We start from the raw sequence: 16,083 nt of genomic DNA on the forward strand, positions 1-16,083 counted from the left end.
GGCCAAGAAAAATAATACGACATTCCACTCTAAAGCATGTATATGCGGCCTATTATTTCATTCAGATACATTGAGATTAAACATCTTCCGGAAAATTATCCAAAATATCTTAAATTTATTGCACTTTTGTCAATTCAATCCTAAACATTTCCGTGCCAATTGAATCCTTTTCACTTTTTTGTCAATTGAATTCATCTAGCCAAAATCACTAACGTGAACACCGGCCGTCCTACATGACGTCGCCAACGCTAATGTGAACAATTCTTAATAATATTTTAATTTTTTTTCGAATGTTTTTTGTTGTTAATTAATTTTTATTTTTCCTTTTTTTTCTTTCTCTTTTTTTTTTGGCCCTTCTTCCTCTGGCTGGTCCGGCGATCGGCAGAGGTGAGGTCCGGCGCCCCGCCGGCCACTGGCGAGGAAGAACCTAACGACAGCAAGTTCAGCCTCACTATGGCTAAGTTGTCGAGCCTCGCCATCGTTGGGTGAGGGGTGCAGGCGAGGCTCGCCTTCGCCAACGGTCGGCGGGGGCAAGCTTCGCCCTTGCCAGCCCTCGTTTTTGACTGGTCATTGGACCGGCCAAAGGAAGAAGGGTAAAAAAAAAAGAAACAATAAAATAAAAAAGGAAATAAAAGAAATAATAAAAATATCATTAAAAATTGTTCAGGTCAACGCCAGCGATACCACGCAGGATAGCTAGTGTCTACGTCAATAATTTCCAGCCAAAATTGACTGAATGGAATGAATTGACAAAAGTGCAATAAGTTTAGGACTTTTTGAACAATTTTTACGACCATCTTCTTTTATAACAAAGGGTATGGAAACCTTTGGTCCCGACTTATATTCATTAAAATATGCAAATCGTACCATCTATCTACATCGGGTAAGGCTCCATAGGTGGCGAGCTTGGCCTCTATAGTCATATAAATGTGGGTTGCGAAAGGGACACATGGTACGTCACATTCAGATCAAACATTTAATTAACACTTGTAGCCAACTCCTCGGCCTTGAAAAAATGAACTACGTTCAGTCCACAATTTTACTGATGTGGATTGTTTTTTACTTAAAATTTCATTCAAAAGCCAGCTAGATGATTTAAAATAAGAAAGGAGCTACTTAATTTTCTATTCAATTACTATTATTATTATCATAGCATCCACACAGTAAACATATATACATCTAAAAGCTAAATTTATATCATTATGTTTTCATTGTTACTGTTAAATAAAATCTTAATATTCTTTGTCAATGTGCTCAAAAGTTTTTACTTTTGTTTCGCCAGAATTGATCCCGCAACGAAATATAATTCACCAAATGTCGTACTTCGGTTATTTATGAGAGAAAGCCAGGTTCAGTGGTGACTCTGGACAAGAGATATCTAGACGAGAAAAAAAAATCCACTCACTTCAACCAAACCGATGCATATTTAACCTTGACGATACTTGATTGATAGAAACTCGAGCGATACAATACTTCCAAACCAATTCCACCAGCCGTGTATTGGCGGCAGTATTGATTTACAACAGGAAATTGCACTTGAATTTCATCGATGACATGTTACGATAATCCTCAAATATAAACATCTACAATTAAGGAAACTGAAAGTACATCGCAGAAAGCTTTAAAGATAGAAAATATAACATTTTAATTGTTATTTTCGGGGGCTCTTCTGCTGATGTGGTATTTATAATGATAGCGTGGTAATTACTTTTTGACACCTGTCAATCTATGTTAGGTAAATTCTATCAACCTTATCTTTGCTCTTTATTTCTACAGTCTCAGATTACCCATGTACCCTCTTAACCATATCCATCGTGTGCAAAATCGTATGTTTCTATCGACAACTTCCACAGCTAAGTTACTAGGCGATAACTGCTTCAACGATAACTCCTATGACTGAGTCCTTAAGTTTGGTGGTAACCACTTCATCGATAACTCCTATGACAGAGTCCTTAAGTCCCCTTATGGTAACCACTTCATTGATAATTCCCATGACTAAGCTTTTCAAGTGATAATTGTTTCATCGATAACCTCCGTAGCTAGTTTCTCAGGCGATAACTGTTTCCTCTTTGATTTAATCTGACTCAAATTTCAAATATTTAAAATTTCCTCGCTAGCATCACTATTGGCGACTGCCAGCTGTTTGTTGCCGTACTTTGACAACCAGACCCGCAGTATGGATACGCCATCTCTTTATTCATGACTACAGGTATGATGCACATGATATATGTATGTTATTATTTCATATCTAAGTTCTATCTTATGTATTTTTTGCTCTCATATGAATTTCTATTGTCGACAGCCTAATTATTTTGTGGGTGTCAATATATGCCCCTTAAAAGAATTAAATTAGAAAAAAAAATACCTCATCCTGGCCGCCATTCCTTTGGGGTTGTTCTCAATGCACAACTAGTTCTCCGGTATTTCGTATCCGATGCGCAATCAGTCTGGTCATAATCCCTCGTTTTGCTCTAACACGTTATCTAAATCATTTATGACCACTTAATATCCATGATTGCGAATTATACGAATCGTCACTTCAAATTTTCGTCGTATACACATAAAGATTGAACCTTTTATTCTTTCGTCTCCTTCCTTAAACCCTTGGTATTCGGAAACCTTTTCTATCTCCCTTTCTAAGCTGATCCTCGGTCCTTGCTTTCGGAACCATCAACAGATTCCAATCTGCTCAAATCATGCTTTCCCGAAAAACAAGAAGAGCTACTTCCCATTCAGAAGACCTTGGTTATGGACATTTGGATCACGGAACCTTCTCGATTTCGAGGCTTTCCTTCTTTTGAATAAGATATCCATAGGTGGTATGCACAGCTGAAAAGGGATTTATCAGTTTGCCTCGCTTGGAAAATGGCTAGGATTTATACAGCTTTGGAGGTTAATATGCTGTCCTATGACCTAAATCTGGGGCTTTTAGGTGTTGCTGTTAGTTTTTGGACCCCCTCGACCAACTGTTTCTTCTTTCCCTGGGGTCCAAACGTCAATTACGCTTTTGGATGCTTATGCCGTAGCTGGTTTTTCTCCTCATGGCATTCTCGTAGAGAATATGGCCTCCTTAGAAGTTCCCTTTGTCCCTAAAAGTGCTCTCACTTACGGTAAATTTCTTGATAAATTCTCCCATAATTCCGGCCCCGTAGATCTTTCTGAGTGTACAAATTTTCTACTATTTTGGTTGTCTAAATATATCTTTTTCAATAAAACACTAAAAATTTCTAAAGACTTCCAAAAGCTCGCAGCCAATCTTGCGGTAGGTAAATCAATTGCTCTGGGTCCATTAATCTTGGAAGCAATGTATAGGGTTATTACTCATGCATCTTTGGCAATGAAATCCGATGAAGAGGGTACCTTATTTGGTCCATTTTGGCTACTGCAATGTTGGATGGTTTTATATTTTCCATCTTTCTCCGAGCGCAATTTTCGTACCTTTCATCATCAATTTTATCCAAGCTTTAGGCCATTTGCCCTTCTTCTCTTTGGATGTCGACTCCTAAGCCATTCTTCATTGGCTATTCCCAAGCATACTTCCTCTTTCTTGTTCCATCTCCAAAATCTCTTAACAACCGATTCAGAAGACGTCGAGTTCTTTTCCTATGATGCCAATGAATTCAACTATTTGTTCGATTTCAGAGCTCGAACAAACTCTTCTGATTTCTGGGCATGTGTTCTTAGTCCCATTGAATTTCCTTTAAGATTATCTCAAAAGGGAAAATTCTACCAAGGTTTCAAGATCTATTCTCCACAATATCGTACTAGATAATTTGGCTTGACACAACTGTTCCAATGCCAATTCCTATTCTCTCGAATTTCCTTATATGTTTAAACAGAGGTATCATCATCTAGATCATGTCACTTTTATTTGCTGTTCCAAAATCACCAACCTTATGTGTGCCCGCTTTTTTACGGACATATATGAATTCAATCCCAAACCTCGCTGTACATCCGAATGGACTATCTGGTGGCTTTCCTTTGCCCTCGAGATCCCTTATGAAGCTGCAACGAAGGCTATCTTGGACCGGATAAGAAGGTGTATCCCTAAACCACGGAATGCGGGCAAGAAAGGAAAGAAAGCCGTTACTACGGGATTAATTGATCAAGGGACTCCTTCAGAACAAAATCTAGCACTATCGATGGATGAAGAGCCTAAGATCCAAAAAGCTGAAAAGGTGGTAACCCGAAAGGGTATCCAGACCCAATCGTCTCGGGGCAAGATATCCGAACACACCACAACTGAGGGGGAAGCTCAGAAAACTAAACCAAAGGAAGAGCTATTCGAGGTAATCTTTAAACTTATCGATCCTGCTCTTCCTTCACGTTTTATCTTTATTTAAATTCTGCTTTGGCAGTTGTCCCTACCACCAAGAGTCTTCCATCAATGGATCAATCTTTGAGAGAAATAGAAGAGGAGACAATAGAGTCCATTGCGCCGCTAATCAAGAAGAAGAAATCTGGCCCTCTGGTCTTATCTGTCCCAACTGTTGTGACTGCTGTCAATCCTTCAAATGTCCCAGAGCCTCAATTTAAACAGACCCATCCTGTCGATGATGCCAACGGCAACGACTCATCCTCACATGTTGATCTCCGTTCATCGTCCCTTCAGACTTATCGATAATCCCTGCTCTTTCTCCTTTGGCAGCTTACAGTGAGCATCTCTCGCTATATATCAATCACCATTCTCCATTGTCAATAGATTAAAACAATTTTGTTTCAACGTAGAGCAACATCTGCCAACACGGGGAATGAACGCTGGTTAGATGAGCCCGTCGATCTGCCAAAACAATCTTCTGGTACCAATCCAATTATTTTACTCCTTACGGCTCCAAGCCAAGGTATTACATTGTAGTATTTATATCATCCTTCAGTATTGCATGACTCAATAAATTTTCTTGACTTCCTCAGAAATTACCGAGCTACCAACTTCAACGCTACTAACACCCCTTTCCAACGAAGCTGCCAACACACTGCCTCCTACCTCCAATGTTCCTATCGACTCCTCCATTCACTCATCCTTTGATCTTGCTGGGACCAGACCGGACCTTTAACGCCATTTCTGCCTGTTTCATCCTTTCCAGTCAAGGATCCTCCTAATCCTTCAAAGCTGTCTTCGTTGACTCATCAATCAAGTCATACCAAAAATGAGAATTCCCCAAGTTCTCTCATCAAGACTAAACATATGTTGGAAGAAGCTTCCTATGTATTAAATGCTGATATTTTGGTTCACGGAGCCGTATCTTCGAAGAAAACTACTATCGAGAAGGTTAGACACAAATTGATGAGATTATCTGACCTTTCAAGTGGAGGACTCCCAATGCTCTTGCACAACAACATAGTTTTCTTGGCATTGTCATTTCTTGGCAATAAATTCACCAAATTATTTTCATTGGCCATTGTTTGGCCATATGTGCCGTAAGTCTGACTCATAACCATATTTTTCCCCTCTCTGAAGGATTCTCACTGGCGTAAGGGCTGTAACCTGCCCCGTGGTTCCAAAGTTGGAAATGATATTGTTAGACTGATTCGGGTTTCCAACAAAAACAGGATAAACTACAGGACCAGCTTGCATCTGGGTAGAGCTAGTCGATGGACCTTGTTTATTGGTAATCTCCTGGACAATGTTAATAATTAGTGGTCTGACTGTATCAGTTAAACATCTATTGACTAAATTGGTTAATCATTGTGTTGTTCTTCGATGATCCTTTTCATATTAGCAATTGTAGCTAGATTTGGTTCCAATTGCTTTCTCTGTTTCTCAGTATGATGTCTAGGTATATCTGTCTCTCCGATTTACCCTTGTTTTGCCGTTGTCCGTCCATTTGACGACTGTCCACATATCACTCGTTCTGCAACGTGATTTGGAGGTATACTGTTTCCTACAACGTTGTTGTTGTGATCCAATTGACTTTGGCTCCTTGTCCATACCATCGTAACTCCTCAAATCAACTATACTGGTCCCACCGAGCGTGCCAAAATTATGTTTCGCCAGAAAAGCTCCCACGACGAAATATAATTCATCGAACGTCAATCTTCGGCTTTTTATAAGAAATGACCAGGTTCAGTGGTGACTCCGGACAAAAGATATCTAGGCGAGAAAAAGGAACTCACTCGTTTTAATCGAACAATATAAATTTAAGCCATGATAATATTTGATCGATAGGAAACTTAGGCAAAACACCTAGTTCGAATAAATCCAACCAACTGCTGACTGGCAGCATCAACTCGAACTTCATCGATTCCATGTTACATTGATGCTAGACTTAAAACGTAGATAGCTACAGCTAAGGAAACTAAAAGTACAGTGCGGAAAGCTTAAAGATAAAAAAGATAGCATTTTGATTGTGTGTTCGGGGGGAGGGGGATTCTGCTTGCTATTGGATGATATTTATACCGTAAGTGTCATAACCGTCCTCTAGTGACATCTGTCAGTCTTCGTCAAATAACCGTCATCGATCTCATCTTCATCCTTTCTTCTCGCGACACCTATTAATCTACGTCAAGTAACTACTATCGATCTCATCTTCATCATTCCTTCTCGCGACACTTGTCAATCTATGTCAAGTAATTGCCATCAATCACATCCTCATCCTTATTCTTGCGACACCTATCAATCTATGTCAGGTAACTGCCATCAATCGTGTATAACACCATGTGTTTTGATTCTTATCGATAACTTTCATGACTTGGTCCTCAAGTAATGACTGTATCGTCGATAAGCTTTGGAACAAATCCCCAGATGGTGACTGTTCCCTCTTCAATTTTAATCCCATGCGGTAACGAGTCCTCAAGTAATGCCAGCGTATGACTTGGCGGCCGCTAGTTGTTTGTCGTCGTACTTTTGACAACTAAACTTATGGCTTATGTCATTTCTCATCGATTGACTTGTTTTTTACCAAATATTACGCATTATGTGCGTTTATCCCCGCTATTCTAAATTTTCCCTGATAATAATCTATTTTACTGTCGACAAAACGATTAATTATTGGTGTCAACAAAAGCTATGTTTGTTTCATTGAAAATAATTTATTTATCTTTTCTTTGGCATTCGATGCTGGAAAATTTGTTGGTCTATCACTTTCCATGAAAAGCGGCGCTCGCAATATTTTGGATCTTGAAATTGGGGAACATTTTTCTACCCTTCCCACCAAGGAAAGGCCAATTTCATCGTCATCTCTCTCGTCTTCTCTGCAAATACATACCAACGTTATCCTCCCTTTACCTATCATCAAACTACTGTATCGCCACTATTTACATCGTCAACCAACACCGTCGATTACAAAATAGAATCGAATCGCCGCTGCCGCCACCGCCACCGAACTGTCCTTCTTCAGTCATTCCCGACCACAGAGTAGCCATTTTTTTGTTTCACTACAGCAAGCCCTGAGGGATGTTTATTGACGTTTGCCGGCGAAAAGGTTACTGAGAACAATTAAGGATGGTTATGATGAGTGCACTCGAACGTACTCGTTGGACTGCACTCAAGGAGCTAAAAAATAGTAATAAAAAAAATCATAAGCATATTGTACTCGTGCCAATTCCATTCTAAGTCTTTCAATTTGATCAATTTAGTCCTAAATCTTTAATTGTGCCAATTTAGTTATAAAATTTTTGACGATTTGTCAATTTAGTCATAAAACTTTTGACGATTTGTCAATTTAGTCATAAACCTTTTGATGATTTGCCAATTTAGTCTTTCCAGCCAATTTTGATCGGAAATCATTGACGCGATGGTCTAGTCAGGGCCGGGTGTCCTACATGGCATGATCAGCACTGATGTGAATAATTTTTAATTTTTCTAAGTAAATTTCTGAATTATTTTATTTGTTTCTTCTTTTCCTTCTTCTTTTCTTTATTTTCCTAACCTAGGCTGATGAGGTGGTTGGCGACCCTCACCTAGTCGAGGCAAGGGTCACAATGCCCTCGCCCACACCAGGCAAGGTCGGCGACCCTTGTCAAACTAGGGTTATGAAAAAAAGGAAAGAAAAAAGAAAAGAAGAAAATAAAAATTTCGGAAAAAAATTTTTTAAATTTTTTTTATGTTAGCGTCGATTGTGCCACGTAGAACACCGGCGCTAACTAGACCACCATGTTAGCAATTTCCTAGCAAAATTAGCCGGAAAAGACTAATTGGAAAATCATCAAAAGATTTAGTAATCAATTGGCACAATTGAAAGGTTTAAGACTGAATTGGCAGGAAAATTATCTAAAAAGTCCTAAACCTATTGCACTTTTACCAATTCAGTCCTAAACCTTTCGATTTTTCCAATTAAGTCATAAATAATTTTACATTTTGCCAATTGAATCTATCCGACTAATTTAGTGTAAAATCGTTAATGTGGATGCCGACCATCCTAGGGCCGTGCGTCCTACGTGGCATGGCCGTAGGACGGCCGACGTTGATGTAGATAATTCTTAATAATATTTTTTTCAAATTAATTAATTAATTTCTTTCTTCTTTTTTCTTTTCCCTTTTTTTCTTTCTTACTTTTTCTTTTTCTTCGTCCAAGTCTAGCAAGGGCCAAAAAAGAAGAAAAAAATTAATAAAAAATTCGAAAAAATTTAAAATATTATTAAAAATTATCCTCGTTAGCGCCGACCGTCTTATATTGCACTACCAGTATCCACGTCAGCGATTTCCGTTGAAAATTGCCCGAATGGACTCAACTGGCAAAACGTGAAAATGTTTAGGACTGAATTGGCAAAAGTGCAATAGGTTTAGGACATTTTGGACAATTTTACTTTGAATTAGCACAAGTGCAATGGGTTTTTGAATTTTTTGGTAATTTTCCCAATGTTGTTGCACTAGTTCTCCACATGGAAAGAACTCTTCTTTGTGCCAGAATTTTATCATATTATAAAGTAGTTAAATTAAATACGAGAAAGGCAGCACCAAATGCCAAATATGGGGTTGAAGTCACCTCCTTTTGACTACTATTAATTTATCCATATATAATAATAATAATAATAATAATAATATGATTATTAATTTCTTTTCTCTTCGTCTTTTTTTTGGCTGAATGAAGAATCGAATCCAGCATGTGATGATGGGAATTTTCAAACGACATGTATCTAGGAGTTGTCCATTTTATATTTACGGACTATTTAAATTTGCACTCCCATATATCCAGCTGTTTTAAGGCCAATGATCGCGATCAAATTAGTTGACGCCGATGGAATAAACATCTTTATTATTTTCGCATGCAATAATTGGTTCAATACAAAAGGAGGCAAAAAAAAAAGATGAAGAAAGAAGAAAACAAACCATCATGTTACGTTATGTTTTTCTCTTTTATAATCGTTATTAAGGTAAGGGACGACAAAAATAACATAATGCGAGACACCGTGAAGTATATATTATGTTCTTAAGTAGATAAAAGATCATCAGTATGATCGAGAAAGGACTAGGCAATTGCTCTAACTCGAAAAGCTTGCGAATGGTGGTGACCATGTAAAGTAAAATATACCGGAAAGTAAATATCGCTATTTGAGAGGATCCACGTGCTCTTTTATCTGGGCACAGTCCGTATAGTATTTATTGTACATATAAATCATGTAACTGAAGGAAAAGATTACGTGTTTTTTTCATAGTTTCAATTGAAGTTATACTAAAAATTAGACCAGTACATTTGTAACTTTATATATTCAATGAAAAGGATAATGGGTCTTAGAATAACTCATAGCACCATTAATATGAGGCCAATCTGAGGTCAAGGGCCTATAGGACAGGCCATAACAAGAGCCTCCCATGTTGTTACCAAGTCGACTAGCCCACTATTCAGATTGGCCCAAAAAGAGGACCAAACACTTTTCATACGTGGAATAAACATCTTTTCAGAGAAAATTCCAAATAAGGACATGAAATATTTTCATTTTCTCAAGTAAGAATTTGAAGTGAATCTTGTTTAAAATAAGGACTTGAAAAAGCTATGTCTGTTTCAAAGAAGGGCCCGACTTTCTGAATGGTCAGGGGCATTTTTGTCCTTTACTTTTCTTTTTCAGTTTTTCCTTTCTTTTTTTCAGGCTAAAAGCTTTTTCCAATTTTTCTTCTTTCTTTTTTGCCATTGGCTAGCAACCGGCCACTAACGACGCCTGGAGAGGGCTAACTGAGGGCGCCCTCGCCTGATCTGGCGAGGGACAGCCTCGCCTGGGTGAGACGGCCCTCGAAAGCCATAGGCGAGGGTTGGCCTCTCCTCAGCGAGGGTCTTGCCAATGACCGAGGCCAACCCTCACTTGTGGCTTTCGAGAGCGGCCTTGCCGGGGCATGGTCATCCCTTGTCGACAGCTAGCAAGGAGAGCCTCGCCAGCCCTTTTCAGGTGTCGCCAGTGGCCGGTCGCAGGTGAAGAAGAAAAGAAAAACCAGAAAAATGAAAAATAAAAGAAAATTTAATTTAAAATTAAAATTGTCTTTCGACGAAACTGCCCTTGATTAGTCGGATTATTTAGCCGGCCAATGATCGGCAAGATCAGGCCTTTATTGAAAACTACCATGGCCACTTCATGCCCTTATTTAAGATTGACATGACCACTTCAGCTTCTTATTTGACACAAGATTCACTTTAAACCTTTATTTAAAAAAATAATGGCACTTCATGCTTTTATTTGGAATTTTCCCATCTTTTTATAATACAGGTTATCAAAACCTTTCGTCCCCACTTATTTGCATTGATATATACAAATTGTATTGTTTGTCTACATTGAATAATGCTCCATCGATGGCGAGCATGGCCCCCTAAAGCTATATAAAGTGAGCTGCGAACGGGACACATAATACATCCAGATGAAGCATTTGATGAGCCCTTAGCCAACTCCTCGGCCGTAAAAAATTAACTATGTTCAGTCCACTAGTTTACTGATGTGAATTAATTTTACTCAGAAGTTCATTCAAAAGCCATCTAAATGATTTAAATAAAAAAGGAGCTACTTAATTTTCTATTAAATTTTTATTATTAATATAGCATCTATGAAGGTAACATCTATATAACTAAAAGCTGAATAAAGTTCCGTTTGTTTAACAGAAAGTCAACTATTATGAAAAGATAGTCCTAATTTTGTTCATTTATATCTCTTAGGAAAAGAGGTTACAGATATTGTTTGTATTATCAATAATAATGGTTAGGTATGAATTGTTGTTAATAATGAAAATATCTTTTCATTAACTCATATTTTGAAAGATCACAATGATTAAAGTTAAAAAAAAATTCTCTAAATTGTAAATTTTCTGCGAAATTATTGTTACCCAAAAAGTTTCCCATTTAGCATCGAAATAATTAGCAACTATTAAATAAAATCTTAATTTTCTTTGTCATTGTACACTTAAAAAGTTTATACTTTATGTCATAGTTTTTCGAATAGGTTAATACCGAAAAAAATCTTAAATTGGTACACCTATAACAAATTTACCCAAAACTAATTTTTTGATCATGAAAAATCCTAAATTGATACACTTGTGATAAATTTACCCCAAACTAATTTTTTAACTACCAAAAACCCCAAACTAGTATATTTGTGACAAATTTACTCTCCGTTAAGTTGGATTAATACCACGAAAAACTACAAATTGATAAACTTGTAACAAACAAAGGGGTAAAACTCCAAACTTGTACACCCATCAACTATCACGTGTCATCCAACTTAGCAATTTAAAGGTAAATGTTAAGAAAAATTAACGTAGGGTAAATTTATCATAGGTATACCGGTTTGAGATTTTTTATGATTAAAAAATTAATTTTGAATAAATTTTCACAAGTGTACTAATTTGAAATTTTTCGTAATATTAACAATTTTCGAATTCATCAAACCGTACGACACGTGTCCTAACCAAACCAAGGCCTTGAAGAGGAACACTGGATCCCTCTCTCTCTCTCTAATCCCCCTTATAGGAGAAAATATTAGTTTATGACCCGTTTATTCATAGTGTAAATGTCTCAACCCATACCCATACCCAGACCCAACCCATACAGACCCAGACCCATATTGCTTAAAGCACTTTTATATTTTACATAATCTAGGAATACTTGTTTCTTATGATTTTTTAAAAATTATCTTTTGCTAAAATATTTTTATGCAATACAAAGCTAGTGAAAATTTTTATAATTTTTAAAAATTGAGGTTACATTTGTTTTTACGAAAAATGCGACATTTCTAGAAAATATTTTCCATAAAGTCATTATCTAAGAAAATAAAAAAAAAAAATTAATATATTTTTATTTTTATATCGAATTAATTTAATTTTTTATTTTTCCTTTATTTTTATTGTCCCAGTCGCCAGACCGAGTAGGGACGAACTCGCAGGACCTCGGGGCGAGCTCCTACCTCGCGCCGGATCACGACGAGCTGCGTCTCCTTAGCCGGTGGCGAGCTCGAGCTCCAGCCCGGCCTCGGCAAGGCTCCACCTCGCCCGTCGGCGAAAGTAGAGCTCGCCGAGGCTGCGAGCTCAGTCTCGCCAAATCGGCGAGGGAGGCCTCGCCGAGATCGGGCGAGCCTCGAGGTTGCGGAGATCGGGCGAGGTTGAGGCTCGCCCGGATCCGAAGCCAGAGTCGTCCGCCCCCGGTGGCCAGGTCGCCGTGGCCGACCACTTACAGCCAGGAATAAAAAAAAAGAAAAGAAAGAAGAGAAAAAAAAAAAAATAAAAGAAAAAGAGAAAAAATAAAATAATTAAATTTCGATTTTTTAAACATCTTTATAAAGAGGAGAGATATGTGGATGGGGTCAGTGGTGGGTTGGACGTGTTCCAAACTCAACCCATTTAGACCATTTATCTTTAAGCTTTAAAATTTAAAAGCATGGTGGAATCCGAGTCCTACCTAATATTTTCTCCTTATAGGTATCAGGCGCCACATCAGCTCCGGTTGTTAGCAACTACTGTACCGATAACGCCACATCAGCATTAATAAACTGAGCGATGGAAATGACCGCATCGTACAGATTGAGCGAGTTCTTGAGTATTTGATTGCACATCCCGACGATTCCAACTGAAATTAGGGCGGCGCAAGATCAGGTATGCACGCAAAATGTGATTCACGCCATGTGTGTTTGGTCGGAGTGACGGGGCAACTTCGTCGCTGTTTAGCTTCTTGGATTCTTCTCGAGCTTTTCCGGAGACAAAAGCATGGAGAGAACGATGATGGAGGAGGCTTCATCTTCTGATGAGAGGAAGCATCGTGGGAAGTTTCTCAGATTTTGGAACCTTGCACCATCATTTGCAGCAACTGTCATGGGGTTTCACCGATACCAGATCCTGCATGCCTTGTTCAAATTTATTGCTTTTACGACTGGCAAAAAATCTGTACATATCAACATCAAGGATATGATCTTTATGTACGTACTGAAAAGCTTAGGAAATGGTATATATCTCTGATAATCGGTAATAATAAATTTAATCTCGACAAATACTTTAACCTCAAAAGGGTTGCTCAAGTGATATGCGCAATCGTTCTTCATGCCCAAAGCTTAATTAAGTTTGAATCACCACATTTGCTCATTCTCTCGAGGCAACCCCAATATTGAGCATTTATCTATGGTTTCGGTAATGACTCGACATGTGTGAGATTAAAGGAGGATTGTTACTCTCAATAAAGATTAGTCGGGTGCTCAAAGAGAGTTCCAAACATTTCATTAATATAAAAAACAGGTGACATAATTTCATCGTGCTAATTAAGCTTCAGAATACAAACAACTTACATTCGATAGGGTTGGCGTGGATTAAACATTTACACTAAGGTGCGTACGAAATAGGAGATAACCAAACTCAAATCAGATAGTTTGATACGAAGGGCATCCACATTGTCCCAAGAGAGAATCTGCGAGGAAAGTTCCTCTCGCAAACATTTTTTTTCTTTTGCCTAAGTTTTCAAGTTAAAGCAAAATGACCCCGTCTCTTTAAAAAGGAACTAATCGCCACTCATTCCATTCATCACATATGCTCGAGTGAGACCAAACGAAGAACAACACAGAGAAACTTTTTGAGGAGGATCAGAAGCTGAAGAGGGGCGACCAAGCTCTTAGAGAGAAGATGATGATGGGTGCAAAGATGGAGATTGAGGAAGTGATGGGAGGCTGCGAAGCACTGCCTCTCCTCTCACTGAACCACCTCTCGTTGATGTGCCGGTCCCTGTGGGACTCAGTGAGGTTCTACGAGGACGTTCTCGGCTTCGTCCTCATCAAACGCCCTTCTTCTTTCAACTTCAATGGAGCTTGGTCCGTCTCTCTCTAACTTTATCTCTTTCGAGTTATTGATATGAAAGACATTATTTCACTTTCATACTGTCCCCCGCCTGCATGTGCATGATTCTCGGTGGGTGTTGTGTGTTTGATACGCAGGTTGTACAACTATGGAATAGGGTTACACTTGATTGAGAACCCATCAATAGAGGAAAACGACGCCATTGACGAGCCACGTCCAATCAACCCCAAGGATAACCATATGTCTTTCCAAGTAAGTTTGATACAGCATAAGTCTCCATTAACTGTTCTAGAAAAAAAGAAGTCTCCATTAACTGGTAGAACTGTTAGGCACAATTGAATTTGAGTTACTAGTCCTAGTTGCTCAATTGTTAAAAGGATTTGTTTCAAAAGTAACCGTAGAACAAGACGAGAACCCGCAATTTTTCGTTGCATCCACTGATTTAGAAAGCATAGACGTCACCATAACTGGGTGGTTTTGCCTTCTTTGTACAGTGCACGGACGTGGGGCTGGTGAAGAGGAGACTACAAGAGATGGGGATGAGGTACGTGACAGCGGTGGTGGAGGAAGCGGGGGCGAAGGTGGACCAAGTCTTCTTCCACGACCCCGACGGGTACATGGTCGAGATCTGCAACTGCGAGAACATCCCGATCATCCCCATCTCCTCTTGCCCGTTCAAGCCCAAGCTGGGGACCTTCAACAAAGCGCCCGTGAGCAACTGCGGATTCATGGAGACCATGATGATGGAGAGCCTCAGCATGGACATCATGAACTTCTCCTTTTGAGAGCTCAAGTTTCAGTTCACAAGGAAAAGATCAGAGACGGTGGTTGAAGAAGCAGCAGCAAATTCAACATGCTTTTCTTTTGACAATTTGTGTGAAATTAAGTACACTGTCTTGTTGTTTTGAAGGGTTGTAATACTAAAGGACCTAAATACGTATGAGTGTCATAAATTGGCTGTTGAAGGGTTTAAGGGTGATTAATTATCACATGTTCCTCTTCAACTATGTGTGTTACAAAAATATGAGTGATTACTATTAATTCTAAACTATGCACTTCCAAGATGGGATAAAATCGTTTTTAATAAGATAATGAGAAAATCTGATAAAAATAGTCTCTTTGTTCAATAAATACATAGTTATCTTTTTGTCCATCAAGTATCTCCATTTCTCTGGATTTGCTGTTCTTGGGTATTTGTTTTGTGAAAAACTTCTTGATGGAGGAAAATGTTCTTTGTGAAAATCATTTTCAAGTAAAATGGCTGGTTTTAGTTGTTTAATGTTGTACTTAAAAGTGAGACAGAAAAATCTTTTTGATATTTAGATCTTATATTAAAAATTATTCTCTACGTTGTAATTGTATTTTGTTCCGAATATAAGATACTAAGATAATATCAAATTGCTTGTCTAAGATATTAGTAATACATGAAATATAAATTTTATGTTTTTACTATAAAAATAAAGCAACCTAAAAATGGAAATGCAAATAATTAACATATGTAATTTCTCGGTGTTCGCAAAACTTCACGTGAAAATGGTTCTCCATTCCGAAAAAAGTTATCAAAGATTGGTACCAAAGTCAGTATCCAAACAAAAGGAACCAAAGAGTGGTGAAGACCAAGCTAGAGAGAACATAAATTGAAGCTCTAAGTGAACATGCACATGAAAAGGAGTTAAAACGATTTCTTCCTATTGGAATGGAGAAATCATTTTCCTCAGTTTTAAGTATTTTTTTTTCCTTTTACCGTAAAGCCTTCTTAAAATTACGGTTCGTGGTTGAGAATGCCAAATTGGATACTAATATCCTTAAATACCAATTTTGGCATTTGATGTGATTGTTTAAAATGATGACACGTCGATGGGGACATCTTGGATCGCTAAAATCATCCAAGTCAA

The 16,083-nt window shown here is 38.2% G+C and overlaps 1 protein-coding gene across 1 annotated transcript; it reads left to right on the forward strand.

Moving 5' to 3' along the window:
- Positions 1-13,901: 13,901 nt before the first annotated feature.
- Positions 13,902-15,236, forward strand: LOC115693089 (glyoxylase I 4-like). Its single transcript, XM_030620059.2, has 3 exons — positions 13,902-14,202; positions 14,326-14,440; positions 14,683-15,236. The coding sequence occupies exons 1-3, from the start codon at positions 14,018-14,020 to the stop codon at positions 14,971-14,973; spliced, it is 591 nt and encodes a 196-aa protein (XP_030475919.2). The 5' UTR covers positions 13,902-14,017; the 3' UTR covers positions 14,974-15,236.
- Positions 15,237-16,083: the final 847 nt, after the last annotated feature.

This window comes from Syzygium oleosum, unplaced genomic scaffold (assembly GCF_021117445.2).
Source record: "Syzygium oleosum isolate NSW1041296 unplaced genomic scaffold, Sole_v2.1 Sole_v2.20, whole genome shotgun sequence".
Taxonomy (NCBI): Eukaryota; Viridiplantae; Streptophyta; class Magnoliopsida; order Myrtales; family Myrtaceae; genus Syzygium; species Syzygium oleosum.